This window comes from Bombina bombina, chromosome 3 (assembly GCF_027579735.1).
Source record: "Bombina bombina isolate aBomBom1 chromosome 3, aBomBom1.pri, whole genome shotgun sequence".
NCBI lineage: Eukaryota > Metazoa > Chordata > Amphibia > Anura > Bombinatoridae > Bombina > Bombina bombina.
This window is the reverse complement of record NC_069501.1, coordinates 143,344,305-143,362,409: the sequence shown is the minus strand read 5'-3', so window position 1 is coordinate 143,362,409 and position 18,105 is coordinate 143,344,305. Positions and strand designations below refer to the sequence as shown.

General features: G+C 39.3%; 1 protein-coding gene across 1 annotated transcript in view; it reads left to right on the top strand.

The window, feature by feature from the left end:
* NCAM2 (neural cell adhesion molecule 2) overlaps positions 1 to 18,105 on the top strand; it is a 609,436-nt gene that overhangs the window by 323,179 nt on the left and 268,152 nt on the right. Inside the window, 1 exon segment of the mRNA XM_053706007.1 lies at positions 1,679 to 1,866. Within this exon segment, the coding sequence (XP_053561982.1) occupies positions 1,679 to 1,866 (188 nt within the window).

The window sequence follows — 18,105 nt, the reverse complement described above, 5'->3', positions numbered from 1 at the left end:
CATAAGGGGTGCAGGACCTAATTCTTCTGGTATATAGAGTGGGGATTCTCCTGGCATAAAGCCAGGTTTTCCAGGATCCTTTTCTTTCTCCAGAGTGTTCAGGGGAAGGGCCCTCTGTCCCTTGGGGGACATATTTCTGCCCTATCTTTTTTACTGCGCGAGAGGCTCACAGAGCTTCCAGATGTCCAGTCTTGTTCAGGCATTGACTAGATCAGGCCTGTGTTTAGATCCAGTGCTCCCCCTTGGAGTTTACATCTTGTTCTAAGTTTTACAGAAGGTTCCGTTTGGGCTTATGCATGGAGTTGACATTAAGTTTTTCTGTGTTGGAAGGTTCATTTTTTTTTCTACTGGCTATTGCTTCAGCGCACAGAGATGGCTGCCTCACAATTTGAGGTCCCTTACCTAGTTTTTCTTGTGGCTAAGTCTGTTCTCTCTGGGTTAGGTTTTCTTCCTATGGTTGTTTCAAATCACAACCTCAATCAGGAGATTGTGGTTCTTTCCTTGTGTTCTAATCCTTCTTCTTCGAAGGAGCGGTTATTTCATAACTTGGATGTGGTTCAGGCCTTGAATTCTATCTTCAGGCTACAAAGGAGTTTTGTCAAACTTCTTCCTTGTTTGTGTCTTTTCTGGGAAGAATAAGGGGCAGGAAGCCTCATCCACTTCCTTGTTTTTCTGGTTGAGGAGCATGTTTTGCTTAGCATATAGAGTCAGCGGGACGCAAGCCTCCTCAGAGGCCTAATGCTCATTAATCTAGAGCTGTGGCTACCTCTTGGGTTTTGATAATGAGGACTTTAGTGATCAGAGTTGTAGGGCAACTACCTGGTTTTCCTTACATATTTTTTAAAAAAATGCTACATATTTCACATTTTTGCTTCTGCAGAAGCTAATTTTGGGGAGAAAGGGGTTTTGCAGGCTATGGTGTCCTCAGAACAGGGTTTGCCTCTCTTTTTACCCTCCCGTTTTCATTTAGTTTCCTCTAGAGCTTGGGTATATGTTTCCCACAAGTAAGGAATGAAGCCATGGACTCTCTTCATATTAAGAAGGAAAACATAAATGATGCTTACCAGATCATTTTCTTTCCTTTTGTATGAGGAGAGTCCACGGTCCCCACCCAAATTCTCTGTTGGACGGATGAAAATTTGGTTTTATTCTCCTGGCACCATTTATACCCTGATATTTCTCCTACTGTTCCTTGTTCCCTCGGCAGTATGACTGGGGGATGAGGGACATAGCGGAGGTATTTAAGACTTTGGCTGGGGTGTCTTTGCCTCCTCCTGGTGGCCAGGTTCTGTATTCCCACAAGTAAGGAATGAAGCTGTGGACTTTCCTCATACAGAAGCAAAGGAATTTATCTGGTAAGCATAATTTATGTTTTTATGCTCTACTTGTAATTTAGCCCTTTTTATTAAAATCACCATAGACAAAATTAGTAGGATACTTAGGAATGAACAAGGAATTATTTATTTATAAATTCCAAACATTTTATATTAAATGAAACAATAAAAACTACATAACACAATAATATTGACATCTAATGTAAAATTATATTTTAAATTGACAGTTTAAAAGGTTCATTGATCATTTTGATTAATATATTGATAGTTTATTGTAGTAGTTTGCATAAATAACTAAATATACTTCTTCTTTTTTTAAATTAATGTTTTTCTTATCTTTTTAGATGCACCAAAATTTATTTCAAACCAGACTATTTTCTACTCCTGGGAAAATAATCCAATTAATATAAGTTGTGATGTGTTATCTAATCCACCACCATCAATTTATTGGAGTAGAGAAAAACTATTGTTGCCTGCAAGGAATATAACAAATATAAAAACTTATAGAGATGGGAAAAGAATATTGCTAGAGGTAAGTTGAAAATATTTTTGTCTTTTTTATATATTGTATATAAGATCATTTTAAATTAAACTAATTAATTTTAGAACATAGCTTATCAGGCATTATTTTCTTTATTTAGCACTATGTGGAGCGCTAATTTATTACGCAATAATAAATGGACATATCTGCCGTTTGCGTGTGTAAAATAAATAATCAGCCATTACAGGTTTCTGGTTAATGCTACCATGAGCTTGTGGTAACAATTAGCGCTCTGAAAATTACAGCCCTGATGATAAAAAGATCATCTGACCCACAGCAAATGTCTTTTTTGTCTGGTCAGCCTCACAATCTGTGTGCCTGGTCAAATTGTATCCGTGTGGCTGGCAATATTTTATAGAAACGTGGTCTGACCTTTTCTGTCTCCACGAGTGGTGATGTCCCTTCCATAGAAAACAATAGTGGTTTCTTCCTGATATAAACCCACATTACCAGTGAACTCAAATATTGGCAGTAGGGAGGGGGGTTGTATTCAAAGCATGTGTATACAGCATATACTGTGCGGTCACTAACACTAAGAATGGTTTATGTGTAGGAGCAGTTCAAATAATAGACATGTGAACTATGTTTGACTGTGCATTCAGTAGATTTCTTATAATTGCTAATGTTGCCACTGATATTGCTATAAAAAATTGCTTTTATTATTGGAGGACTTGTATTATATTTTTTAATGTATTTTCCAATCTGAATTCCTTTTTATTTTATGTTACTTTCATTTTAAATATATTTCACTTTGTATTGTGATGCAAATAAATAATAATAATAATAATGTTAAATTGCATCTCTTTTATATGCATGATGAAAGATTTTTGAGTGCAATGTTTCTTTATAAGTTTTCAGCTATTCGCGTCTTCCTAAAGCTTTTATTAGTACTATTACATTTGTGTGGGCTCTTACTGCTATCAAAACTAATAGTCTTTTGTAAATAATTCACTTAACAGAGTTGAACGATTATATGAATAGTGTGACATTTCCCTATGTGGCATTTCACTTTCAATCTATTTTAATTAATTTCCTATGGTGAGCTGCTTTTTTTAAAACTTTCATAAACATCAATGGAATGATCCAAAACATTTCTGACGAAACAGGTAATTAAATTTTGTGATGTGGTAAGGGTAGGATTTCCAGCTCATGTCCAGAAAAAAAAAATGGTTAAATAATAAAGTGGAGTGGTGATTTTGCTTTGATTCTAGATTTAACTCATGACTACTATATTTTTTCCGGTTTTAACGCTGACAAAATGGCCATTTAAGCATAAAAACCAGAATGCAGCCATTACGAGTCTTGTAGGCATAGCTGTACCGCAAGCATTTTAGCCTGTAACGCAACATCAATCCTGCACTCGAAAAAATTATGTTTTTGCATGGGATTTCCGTATCGCTGGTATTACAGGTTGTGCGGTGAGGCTAAAATGCTTGCGTTCCAGCCTATACCAACACAATCCGTTCCGCTATCTGAGACCAGTAGTTATGAGTTTTGCGCAACAAAACTGTTACACAAAACTCAAAACTAAAGTGTTACAAAGTGCACTAACACCCATAAACTACCTATTAACCCCTAAACCAAAGCCCTCCCTCATCACAAACACTATAATAAAGTTATTAACCCCTAATCTGCTGCTCCCGACATCGCCACCACTAATAATTCCGCTGCTCCCTGACATCGTGACCACTATAGTAAATTATTAACCCCTATTGCCCCGCACCCCAACATCGCCCACACTATAATAAAGCAATAAACCCCTACTCTGCCGCTCTCCGACATTGCGCCACTACATGAAGTTAATAACCCCGCCAGCCCCCCACATCGCAAAAAACTAAATTAAACTATTAACCCCTAAACCTAACAACCTCTAACTTTAAATTAAAATTACAATATCCCTATCTTAAAATAAATAAAAACTTACCTGTGAAATTAAAACGAAACTAAGTTTAAACTTAAAATTAACGTAACATAACTATTATACTAAAATTAAAATAACTACAAATTAAACTAAATTACACATTAAAAAAACCTAACACTACTAAAAAAAAATTAATCTAAAATTACAAAAAATAACAAACACTAAATTACGAAAAATAACAAACAAAATTTTCCAAATTAAAAACAATTACACCTAATCTAATAGCCCTATAAAAATACCCCCCCCCAATAACCCCCTAGCCTACAATAAACTACCAATAGCCCTTAAAAGGGCCTTTTGTAGGGCATTGCCCTAAAGAAAACAGCTCTTTTCCCTGTAAAAGATACAAAGACCCCCCAACAGTAAAACCAATCACCCAACCAACGCCCCAAAATAAAAAACCTAACTCTAACAAAACCTTAAGCTACTCATTGCCCTGAAAAGGGCATTTGTATTGGCATTGCCCTTAAAAGGGCATTTAGCTCTTTTGCATTGCCCTGAAAAGGGCATTCAGCTCTTTTAAGAAATCCCAAACCCTAATCTAAAAAACAACACCCAAAAAATGTTTAAAAAAACCTATCACTAATCCCCGACGATCCACTTACAGTTTTTTTTTTTTTTTTTTTTTATATTTTATTTTTATTGAGGTCATACAACATCAAACATAAACAAGTTTACAGGATGATAATGGACATTGGCACATGTCTCAACAAAGATATGAATAGTAAACAAAGTCCATAATTTACATCTAACATACAGAGAAGATAAACCATTCCAAAAATAAGCTCATGTGGTTATAGATATATAAACAAGCCCTGTGTATTGGAATGCTGACCTCTTTAATAACTATGACATATTATTTCCCAGGCCACTCGGAAACATCCAAGGGTGGTAAAGGATAGGGGATATCCATAGCCGCTATATTACACTGGAAAGAATTATAAGGGAATTTTCAAGGGAATCTACGTTCCTATGTTTACTTAGGCCTAGATTTGGAGTTTGGCGTTAGCTGTGAAAACCAGCGTTAGAGGCTCCTAACGCTGGTTTTGGCCGCCCGCTGGTATTTGGAGTCAGTGATTAAAGGGTCTAACGCTCACTTTTCAGCCGCGACTTTTCCATACCCCAGATCCCCTTACGTCAATTGCGTATCCTATCTTTTCAATGGGATCTTCCTAACGCCGGTATTTAGAGTCGTTTCTGAAGTGAGCGTTAGAGCTCTAACGACAAAACTCCAGCCGCAGGAAAATAGCAGTAGTTAAGAGCTTTCTGGGCTAACGCCGGTTCATAAAGCTCTTAACTACTGTACCCTAAAGTACACTAACACCCATAAACTACCTATGTACCCCTAAACCGAGCTCCCCCCACATCGCCGCCACTCGATTAAAATTTTTTTAACCCCTAATCTGCCGACCGCCACCTACGTTATACTTATGTACCCCTAATCTGCTGCCCCTAACCCCGCCGACCCCTATATTATATTTATTAACCCCTAATCTGCCCCCCTCAATGTCGCCGACACCTGCCTACACTTATTAACCCCTAATCTGCCGAGCGGACCTGAGCGCTACTATAATAAATGTATTAACCCCTAATCCGCCTCACTAACCCTATAATAAATAGTATTAACCCCTAATCTGCCCTCCCTAACATCGTCGACACCTAACTTCAATTATTAACCCCTAATCTGACGACCGGAGCTCACCGCTACTATAATAAATGGATTAACCCCTAAAGCTAAGTCTAACCCTAACTCTAACACCCCCCTAAGTTAAATATAATTTAAATCTAACGAAATAAATTAACTCTTATTAAATAAATTATTCCTATTTAAAGCTAAATACTTACCTGTAAAATACATCCTAATATAGCTACAATATAAATTATAATTATATTATAGCTATTTTAGGATTTATATTTATTTTACAGGCAACTTGGTAATTATTTTAACCAGGTACAATAGCTATTTAATAGTTACCTAGTTAAAATAATAACAAATTTACCTGTAAAATAAATCCTAACCTAAGATATAATTAAACCTAACACTACCCTATCAATAAATTAATTAAATAAACTACATACAATTACCTACAATTAACCTAACACTACACTATCAATAAATTAATTAAACACAATTCCTACAAATAAATACAATTACATAAACTAGCTAAAGTACAAAAAATAAAAAAGAACTAAGTTACAAAAAATAAAAAAATATTTACAAACATAATAAAAATATTACAACAATTTTAAACTAATTACACCTACTCTAAGCCCCCTAATAAAATAACAAAGCCCCCCAAAATAAAAAATTCCCTACCCTATTCTAAATTAAAAAAGGTAAAAGCTCTTTTACCTTACCAGCCCTGAACAGGGCCCTTTGCGGGGCATGCCCCAAGAATTTCAGCTCTTTTGCCTGTAAAAAAAAACATACAATACCCCCCCAACATTACAACCCACCACCCACATACCCCTAATCTAACCCAAACCCCCCTTAAATAAACCTAACACTAAGCCCCTGAAGATCTTCCTACCTTGTCTTCACCATCCAGGTTCACCGATCCGTCCTGAAGAGCTCCTCCGATGTCCTGATCCAAGCCCAAGCGGGGGGCTGAAGAGGTCCATGATCCGGTCAAAGTCTTCATCCAAGCGGGGCAGAAGAGGATCTTCCATCCGATTGAAGTCTTCATCCAAGCAGCATCCATCCGGAGCGAAGCGGCAGGATCCTGAAGACCTCCAGCGCGGAACATCCATCCGGCCCGACGACTGAACGACGAATGACTGTTCCTTTAAGGGACGTCATCCAAGATGGCGTCCCTCAAATTCCGATTGGCTGATAGGATTCTATCAGCCAATCGGAATTAAGGTAGGAATTTTCTGATTGGCTGATGGAATCAGCCAATCAGAATCAAGTTCAATCCGATTGGCTGATCCGATCAGCCAATCAGATTGAGCTCGCATTCTATTGGCTGATCGGAACAGCCAATAGAATGCGAGCTCAATCTGATTGGCTGATTGGATCAGCCAATCGGATTGAACTTGATTCTGATTGGCTGATTCCATCAGCCAATCAGAAAATTCCTACCTTAATTCCGATTGGCTGATAGAATCCTATCAGCCAATCGGAATTCGAGGAACGCCATCTTGGATGACGTCCCTTAAAGGAACAGTCATTCGTCGTTCAGTCGTCGGGCCGGATGGATGTTCCGCGCTGGAGGTCTTCAGGATCCTGCCGCTTCGCTCCGGATGGATGCTGCTTGGATGAAGACTTCAATCGGATGGAAGATCCTCTTCTGCCCCGCTTGGATGAAGACTTTGACCGGATCATGGACCTCTTCAGCCCCCCGCTTGGGCTTGGATCAGGACATCGGAGGAGCTCTTCAGGACGGATCGGTGAACCTGGATGGTGAAGACAAGGTAGGAAGATCTTCAGGGGCTTAGTGTTAGGTTTATTTAAGGGGGGTTTGGGTTAGATTAGGGGTATGTGGGTGGTGGGTTGTAATGTTGGGAGGGGGGTATTGTATGTTTTTTTTTACAGGCAAAAGAGCTGAAATTCTTGGGGCATGCCCCGCAAAGGGCCCTGTTCAGGGCTGGTAAGGTAAAAGAGCTTTTACCTTTTTTAATTTAGAATAGGGTAGGGAATTTTTTATTTTGGGGGGCTTTGTTATTTTATTAGGGGGCTTAGAGAAGGTGTAATTAGTTTAAAATTGTTGTAATATTTTTCTTATGTTTGTAAATATTTTTTTATTTTTTGTAACTTAGTTCTTTTTTATTTTTTGTACTTTAGCTAGTTTATGTAATTGTATTTATTTGTAGCAATTGTGTTTAATTAATTTATTGATAGTGTAGTGTTAGGTTAATTGTAGGTAATTGTAGGTAGTTTATTTAATTAATTTATTGATAGGGTAGTGTTAGGTTTAATTATATCTTAGGTTAGGATTTATTTTACAGGTAAATTTGTTATTATTTTAACTAGGTAACTATTAAATAGCTATTGTACCTGGTTAAAATAATTACCAAGTTGCCTGTAAAATAAATATAAATCCTAAAATAGCTATAATATAATTATAATTTATATTGTAGCTATATTAGGATGTATTTTACAGGTAAGTATTTAGCTTTAAATAGGAATAATTTATTTAATAAGAGTTAATTTATTTCGTTAGATTTAAATTATATTTAACTTAGGGGGGTGTTAGAGTTAGGGTTAGACTTAGCTTTAGGGGTTAATCCATTTATTATAGTAGCGGTGAGCTCCGGTCGTCAGATTAGGGGTTAATAATTGAAGTTAGGTGTCGGCGATGTTAGGGAGGGCAGATTAGGGGTTAATACTATTTATTATAGGGTTAGTGAGGCGGATTAGGGGTTAATAACTTTATTATAGTAGCGCTCAGGTCCGCTCGGCAGATTAGGGGTTAATAAGTGTAGGCAGGTGTCGGCGACGTTGTGGGGGGCAGATTAGGGGTTAATAAATATAATATAGGGGTCGGCGATGTTAGGGCAGCAGATTAGGGGTACATAGGGATAACGTAGGTTGCGGCGGTTTACGGAGCGGCAGATTAGGGGTTAAAAATAATATGCAGGGGTCAGCGATAGCGGGGGCGGCAGATTAGGGGTTAATAAGTGTAAGGGTAGGGGTGTTTAGACTCGGGGTACATGTTAGGGTGTTAGGTGCAGACGTAGGAAGTGTTTCCCCATAGGAAACAATGGGGCTGCGTTAGGAGCTGAACGCTGCTTTTTTGCAGGTGTTAGGTTTTTTTTCAGCTCAAACAGCCCCATTGTTTCCTATGGGGATATCGTGCACGAGCACGTTTTTGAGGCTGGCCGCGTCCGTAAGCAACTCTGGTATCGAGAGTTGCATTTGCGGTAAAAATGCTCTACGCTCCTTTTTTGGAGCCTAACGCAGCATTTGTTTGAACTCTCGATACCAGAGTTAAATTTATGGTGCGGCCAGAAAAAAGCCCGCGGAGCGTTAACAGCCCTTCTACCGCCGAACTCCAAATCTAGGCCTTAGTAAACTAACCCCAAAGGGGGGGGGGGGGGGTGGAGCCGAAGTTTTAATAAATCTGAATCCATAACATCGGCATTATATTGTATGGTATTAACTTACTGCCGTATAGATATAATTCTTTAACTTTATGGTTAAGAGAGACACGCTAATCCCAGCCATTATTAAGGCTATGAGCTAGGTATTCATATGAGCTGAGAGCTGTTTGTGGCAAATACATAAGCATGCCATAAAATTTCCCAACTGGGGAAGCCATTTCTATGATAATGCTCAGATAGAAAAAACTCTCTCTATACTACTATTATTTGTCTTCATGGAAGTGGTCTATGAGACTTTAGTGGGATTGTGTACATAGTATGTCCTAAAGTAAGAAAGATTGGCAGGTTCTATCAGTATGATATATATAATGAACTTATAGGGGTACACTAACCGCGTGGCTCCAACTTAGCGCCATCATTCACACTAATGTATTTGTTAGGGTAAGTAGTCTTGACTGTAAAGTGGGATAGGTTACTATGTTAAAACTCACGAGGAGATGTAGTCTCTACCAATAGACAGAGTTCAAGAATTTGACTAGCCATGTAGGTCAAACAAAAAGCAAGTGGCTAAGATATATAGAAACATACAATGCACAAAATACAGGATAACATTTCCAATAAGATATATAACACAAAGAGTATCTGTGTCCACAAACAGCTCTAATGAGAATTCTAGTGTTTGTACAAACCCAAAGCATAATAGAATATAGATAGAGAGCAAAAACACCCTTATATCTAAACTCACCAGTTACTATCTAATTGCAGCTTATATTTTTGTCTCAGAACATTTAAATAGCTACGGGTGAATACAGCAGTTCTCAGTAAAAGTGTAGTAAAATCTGTGTATGTATAGTCAGCATTATAGCCCTGACCCAGGAGCAGGGGCCCTATACCCCAGGGCCAAGAGCAAAATGTGCAGCTCCCTAGTCTATAGTATTAAAATATGACCAGTATATAAAAAATAAGGGGCTGAGAAATACATATATAAAATGGAACAGTACATCTTATGCCTAAGGCCTACTAGAATAATGTGCATAAAATTGGTAATGAATCTTAGTAATAAACGCCTAGAGGCTAAAATAATACCCAGTAGACTTTCTTAAGTAATATATATATACATGGAAACAGGCGAAGCTATAGTGAAATTACACCACTCAGTATATTTAGCCTAGTGCAGGGTGAACATGTGTCATAATAACCACAAGATCAATCTAAATAATACATTTCACCATAGCCAGAACTTTGAGCATAGACATTTAGAAATGAACACAAAGAGATACTAAATATATAATGCTGCATACCTAGAGAATTAAAATGTGCTTCGGATGAGATTAGGAACAATATAGTCTGATACTCGCTATCATATGTTGGGCTATATAAACATCTATATTCTTTTCTATTTTTCCTCTTAATAAGGGAACATAATATCATTTAGTACCAGACATTCACAGGCTATCTGGGTTTTCAGAATGTTTTATTAAAAAAAAACTTGTCCTGAGCAGTGTACCACTAGTTGCTACCTACAGGAGTAAAATAGTCCAGAGGCCTACTTACATAGCACTAAATATTTTAGGAGTAGTTGGTGCTAGGGATGAAATAGTCTGCAGTTTGAACATTACAAACCAATTGAGAAACACATCAATACCTGCAAGTAAAATTTGTGCTATAATGTAAACTGTAATAAATGGGAATCAGATCACAGCAACCCTAAGCAATGGATTATAGTATCTAAAAGTAGATATACACTGCTATTATATTAAACTATAACTAGATATGTTTTCCATGGATAACATGCAACTCAGCAAAGTGATCGCTAAACAAGACAAACATATTGGGAAAACTAACATAGAAACCATTAGTTTATAACTGGAGAGCCACCTCTAAATTGTAAGTGATCCATATCAAATGACATGCAGCAAGTAGAAAAACATTAACAGCAGGCATATTCATATATGTATAAGACACATTAACTGTAAAGCTAGCAGACCCAGGTTAATGTATATACAGAAAAGTCTCAGCAGGAGTGTTAGAGTCTGCGGACCTGCTATGTGAACTATATAGATATGTTCTATCCCAAGGCGAAGTAGGATAATGTGTCAGTTTATCCAATAGTTCTAAGTACCAAAGAGATTACGGACAGCTTGTGAAACAGTAAAATGAGTTCTTCTAGTCGACCTGAGACCATTCTATGGCAGCTAAAAGACAAAGAGCTGCAACTTACGGTCTCCAAACGAGAAGCTCATCCTATCCCAATTTTATGGACCATCCAGCTAGCTCTCTGTGTCCGCTTGCCTACTCAAGGAGGCACAGACATATCGCTGCTCCTCCAGGAATGCACACTTCGCCGCCAAGAATGATGCCAAGCCGATCTCAAAGCCAGCAGCCTCAGCCTGAAGAACGTGTCTTCTCAGGAACGGGGTAATCTCTGTCATAGGATTCCTATTCAAATCTCTGCCCTCCGTTATTGTAGAGGCAGAAGTCTCCGGAACCGTCCTGCCGCTCCAGAACTTGAGTATAGGCAAGTAGTGACCTCGGGCATCTGGTGCTTCAATCTCGTTGTAGCGGCGAAGCTCTCTGCATAACACTTTTCCTCTCCCATACACATCAGATGGAGGGATATCAACTGGCTTAGTAGTAGGTTGTTCCATCCTAGGAGAAACGTCTAGGAATATCATGGTAGGGTTATTTGATTCCCCTTGTCTTTTTGTAGCAGAATCTCCGGTAGTGTAAGTGGCTTTAAGCACAGGATCAACTCCTACTTGAGCGGAGGGAGGTTGAGGAAAGACATGCTTCGTTACTAAAAGAGGGAGTTCCTTCCTAAAATCATTGAACAGTGTTTCCATAATGCAGTAGAACAACTCCATGTCGGTAACAGCTCTAGCGTATTTGAAGAAGCCAAGCGAATAATATCTGTAAAATTGTAAGCTATTAGGCCCCTAGCGCGCCACGTGGGCATGAAGATGGCCGCTCCTCAGCTGTAGCTGCTTAAAAGATTTCGCCAGTGCAGGGTTCAATGTGGGTTTTTCAGTAGCCTCCAGATGCGCACTCTAGTCCCCAGAGATTCCCCTTCACTTTTGAGGCAATGTACGTTTATCTGTGTAGTCTATAAACTATAAAATTCTAGATGACATACGGAGCTGTAGTTATGTGCGGCCGCTCGGCTCCAGAGCTAGCTCCCCCCCCCCACTTACAGTTTTTGAAGTCCGGACATCCAGGCAACAAGAAGTCTTCATCCAGGTGGCGAGGTCTTCATCCGTCCAGACGGCGTCTTCTATCTTCATCCAGGCAGCATCTTCTATCTTCATCCCAGCGGCACGGAGTGGGTCCATCCTTCAAGACACCCATCCTTTTCATACGGTCGCCGCTGTACGCTGAATCTTCAATGTAAGGGAGCCTTTTCAAAATGACGTCCCTTGCATTCCTATTGGCTGATTTGATTTTTGAAATTCAAATCAGCCAATCGGATGAGAACTACTGAAATACTATTGGCTGTTCAAATCAGCCAATAGGATGAGAGCTACTGAAATTCTTGTGGCTGATTTGAATTTCAAAAATCAAATCAGCCACTAGGAATGCAAGGGATGCCATTTTGAAAAGGCTCCCTTGCATTGAAGATTCAGCATCCGGTGGTGACCGTATGAAAAGGACGCTCCGCACCGGATGTCTTGAAGGATGGACCCTCTTCGCGCCACCGGGATGAAGATAGAAGATGCCGCCTGGATGAATATAGAAGACACCGTCTGGATGGAGGAAGACCTCACCGCCTGGATGAAGGCTTCTCGCCACCTGGATGTCCGGACTTCAAAAACTGTAAGTGGATCATCGGAGGTTAGTGTTAGATTTTTTTAAGCTTTTTTTTGGTGTTTTTTTTTTTTTAGATTAGGGTTTGGGCTTTCTTAAAAGAGCTAAATGCCCTTTTCAGGGCCATGCAAATGAGCTAAATCAGTGATTCTCAATCAAAGTGACCTCAAGCCCCGGTTAATTTGAGCTGGACATGTCCAGGGCCCGGTAGTTTTATTTATATATATATACAGGGAGTGCAGAATTATTAGGCAAGTTGTATTTTTGAGGATTCATTTTATTATTGAACAACAACCATGTTCTCAATTAACCCAAAAAACTCATTAATATCAAAGCTGAATAGTTTTTGAAGTAGTTTTTAGTTTGTTTTTAGTTATAGCTATTTTTGGGGGATATCTGTGTGTGCAGGTGACTATTACTGTGCATAATTATTAGGCAACTTAACAAAAAACAAATATATACCCATTTCAATTACAGGTAGCCCTCAGTTTACGCCGGGGTTAGGTTCCAGAAGGAATGGTTGTAAATCGAAACAGTTGTAAATTGAAACCCAGTTTATAGCGTAAGTCAATGGGAAGTGAGGGAGATAGGTTCCAGGCCCCTCTCAAAATTGTCATAAGTAACACCTAATACATTATTTTTAAAGATTTGAAATGAAGACTTTAAATGCTAAACATCATTATAAACCTAATAAAATAATAACACAACACAGAATATATAATTAAACTAAGTTAAATGAACAAAAACATTTGCTAAACAGCATTATAAACCTAATAAAATAATTACACAACACAGACTTCACTTGCATTTTTCTGCAAACAGTTTTTTCTATGCATTCCAATCTGGACTGATTTATAGACAGGAAGATCTTGTTCCTTTGAAATCTGCTCGATAGCTCAGGTCTGGTTAAACTGATTAATTTCAGCTTGCTTGGCTTTGCTGCAACACAAGCGGACAGCTCCACCTACTAGCTATTTAAATAAATGCACTGCTTCTCAATGCTTTTCAATAGCAGTCACATGACTGGAAAAAAAGGTTGTTATTCTGAAACGGTGTAAATTGAACCGTTGTAAAACGAGGGCCACCTGTATTTATTTTTACCAGTGAAATCAATATAACATCTCAACATTCACAAATATACATTTCTGACATTCAAAAACAAAACAAAAACAAATCAGTGACCAATATAGCCACCTTTCTTTGCAAGGACACTCAAAAGCCTGCCATCCATGGATTCTGTCAGTGTTTTGATCTGTTCACCATCAACATTGCGTGCAGCAGCAACCACAGCCTCCCAGACACTGTTCAGAGAGGTGTACTGTTTTCCCTCCTTGTAAATCTCACATTTGATGATGGAACACAGGTTCTCAATGGGGTTCAGATCAGGTGAACAAGGAGGCCCTGTCATTAGATTTTCTTCTTTTATACCCTTTCTTGCCAGCCACGCTGTGGAGTACTTGGAAGCGTGTGATGGAGCATTGTCCTGCATGAAAATCATGTTTTTCTTGAAGGATGCAGACTTCTTCCTGTACCACTGCTTGAAGAAGGTGTCTTCCAGAAACTGGCAGTAGGACTGGGAGTTGAGCTTGACTCCATCCTCACCCCGAAAAGGCTCCACAAGCTCATCTTTGATGATACCAGCCCAAACCAGTACTCCACCTCCACCTTGCTGGCGTCTGAGTCGGACTGGAGCTCTCTGCCCTTTACCAATCCAGCCACGGGCCCATCCATCTGGCCCATCAAGACTCACTCTCATTTCATCAGTCCATAAAACCTTAGAAAAATCAGTCTTGAGATATTTCTTGGCCCAGTCTTGACGTTTCAGCTTGTGTGTCTTGTTCAGTGGTGGTCGTCTTTCAGCCTTTCTTACCTTGGCCATGTCTCTGAGTATTGCACACCTTGTGCTTTTGGGCACCCCAGTGATGTTGCAGCTCTGAAATATGGCCAAACTGGTGGCAAGTGTTATCTTGGCAGCTGCACGCTTGACTTTTCTCAGTTCATGGGCAGTTATTTTGCGCCTTGGTTTTCCACACGCTTTTTGCGACCCTGTTGACTATTTTGAATGAAACGCTTGATTGTTCGATGATCACGCTTCAGAAGCTTTGCAATTTTAAGAGTGCTGCATCCCTCTGCAAGATATCTCACTATTTTTGACTTTTCTGAGCCTGTCAAGTCCTTCTTTTGACCCATTTTGCCAAAGGAAAGGAAGTTGCCTAATAATTATGCACACCTGATATAGGGTGTTGATGTCATTAGACCACATCCCTTCTCATTACAGAGATGCACATCACCTAATATGCTTAATTGGTAGTAGGCTTTCGAGCCTATACAGCTTGGAGTAAGACAACATGCATAAAGAGGATGATGTGGTCAAAATACTCATTTGCCTAATAATTCTGCACTCACTGTATATATATATAGTAAGCAGCAGAAGCGGGCTGATCAGTCAAGCAAATATGACCTGGGCCGAGGGGCCAGCAAGTAGGGGGCCCTCAAATGGCATCTCCACGGATCCTGGTGCGTTCCTTAAAGGGACACTTAACCCAATTTTTTTCTTTTGTGATTCAGATAGAACATGCAATTTTAAGCAACTTTCTAATTTACTCCTAGTATCAATTTTTCTTTGTTCTCTTGCTATCTTTATTTGAAAAAGAAGGCATCTAAGCTATGTTTTGGTTTAGGACCCTGGACAGCACTTATTGGTGGGTGAATTTATCCAAAAATCAGCAAGAACAACCCAGGTTGTTCACCAAAAATGGTCCAGAATTTAAACTTACATTCTTGATTTTTAAATAAAGACACCAAGAGAATGAAGAACATTTGATAATAGGAGTATATTAGAAAGTTGCTTAAAATTTCATGCTCTATCTGAATCACAAAATAAAAAAATTGGGTTCAGTGTCCCTTTTAAGCTGGAGTTTTCAGTTGCCCTATCAGTAACTTAGCAGTTAAGTGTGGGTTTAGTGGGGGCCCTGGAGTGTGGGGGTCCTGCCGGGGGTCTGTTGCTGTGAGGGCCATGGAGTGTGGGGTCTGGTCCTGAAGGTTGGAGGCCCTTTCTCTGGCCCTTAATGTTGGGAGTCCTGGCACTGGAGGTTGAGGGGCATGTTGGGGGCAGGGCAGGGAGGCTACCATGTTCATTTGCATAGCATTGAATACATTTGGGTCAGTGTGAGACAGTTTTCCTGGAGCCTTGATTGGTCTCAGTCTGCCCCTGGTGTGCAGTGGGGGCATGACAGGTCGGGGCCCACCAGCAGGGCTATCACGGCCCGGTACTGGGCCACGGCCCGGCTGTTGAGAAACCAGGAGCTAAATGCTCTGTTTGGGGGGGTCTTTGTATTTTTTTACAGGGAAAAGAGCTTCTTTAGGGCAATGCCCTACAAAAGGCCCTTTTAAGGGCTATTAGTAGTTTATTGTAGACTTTTTTATTTTGGGGGGGCTTTTTTATTTTTATAGGGCTATTAGATTAGGTGTAATTGTTTTTATTTTGGATAATTTTGTTTGTTATTTTTCATAATTTAGTGTTTGTTATTTTTTGTAATCTAGTATTTTCTATTTTTTGTAATTTTAGATTTAATTTTTTTTAGTAGGTAGTGTTAGTTTTTTTTTATGTGTAATTTAGTTGATATAATTTGTAGTTATTTTAATTTTAGTATAATAGTTGTTAGGTTAATTGTTAAAACTTAGTTTTTTTTTAATTTCACAGGTAAGTTTTTATTGTAATTTTAATTCAAAGTTAGCGGGTTGTTTAGGGTTTAGGGGTTAATAGTTTAAGTTTTTTGCGATGTGGGGGGCTGGCAGTTTAGGAGTTAATATGTTTATTTAGTGGTGGTGATGTGGGAGGCCAGATGTTTAGGGCTTAATAACTTTTGGCTAGATTAGGAGTTGTGAGTTAGGGTAAAAAAGCAGCGTTAAGAGGTCCTAACGCTGCTTTGTTATGCCTGCTGGTATTACAAGTCTTGCAGGTTTAGGGTCACCGCACACTTCTTTGGCCTTACCGCAAAACGACTTACGTAAACTTTGTAAAGTCTTTTTTCTATGGGACTTCCATAGCGCTGATATTACAAGTCTGTCCCGGGAGGCCAAAAAGTGAGCGGTACACCCTACCCCGTCAAGAGTCCTAACGCATTTAAAAGTCAGGAGTTAAGAGTTTTATGGTACAACGCCGTAGCATAAAACTCATAACTAAAGTGCTAAAAAGTACACTAACACCCATAAACTACCTATTAACCCCTAAACCGAGGCTCTCCCGCATCGCAAATACTAAAAAACAATTTTTAACCCCTAATATGCCGCTCCGGAAACGGCTGTCACCTACTTTATATGTTTTAACCCTAATCTGCTGCCCCCAACATCGCCGACACCTACATTATTAGGGAGCTTTACGCTGCTTTTTTGCATGTGTTAGACTTTTTTTCAGCCGGCTCTCCCCGTTGATTACTATTGGGAAATTGTGCACGAGCACGTTACACGTTACACGAGCTCACCGCTGACTTAAGCAGCGCTGGTATTGGAGTGCGGTAATGAGCAAAACCAGCGCTGTAGGTAAGTGAGCGGTGAGGGAAAACTGCTCATTAGCACCGCACAGCCTCTAACGCAAAACTCATAATCTATTATTTAGTGGTGACGATGTCGGGGAGCAGCGGAATAGGGGTTAATAACTTTATTAAAGTGGCCACAATATCAGGAGTGGCAGATTAGAGGTTAATACGTTTATTTTTGTGTCAGCGATGTCGGGGAGGCAGGTTAGGGGTTAATAACTTTAGGTGTCGGCAATGTCAGGGCCAGCAGATTAGGGGTGTTTAGACGTGGGATTTATGTTAGTGTGTTAGGTTTAAACGAAACTTTTTTTTTCCCAATAGACATCAATGGGGTTGCGTTAAGGCGATCGCCATTCTGCACTTCAGGTGTTAGGTTTTTTTCTAACACACTCTCCCCTTTGATGTCTATGGGGAAAGCGTGCACGAGCACGTCAAAGCAGCCCTTGGATTTTGTGCGGTATGGAGCTCATCGCACAAGGCAGCTTCTCAAAAACTTGTAATGGCAGCGCTATGGAGGGTGAAATAACACAACTCTATAGCGCAAAACTTGTAATCTAGGTGAAAGTTTGTTATATTTTTCATCCCAATACATCATTTGACAGGAAATCAGCCAATTACAAAATGCATATATGTATAGTCTGTGAATTCTTGCACATACTCAGTAGAACCTGGTCCCTCAGAAAGTGTACATATAAAACTTTTGTGCACATTTAGATAATAGAAGTGGATTGGAAAGTTCCTTAAAATTGTGTGCTCAGTCTGAATCATGAAAATGTAATTTTTACTTTAGTATCCCTTTAAAGCAAAGATACACTTGCTAGAACTCCAACATTTTTTTCATGCAGCTTTAAAAATAATAAAAACTGGAAAGGGTTTTTTTACTAATTCTGTGACAGACAATTGTTGTTGATGCATCATTATTTATTA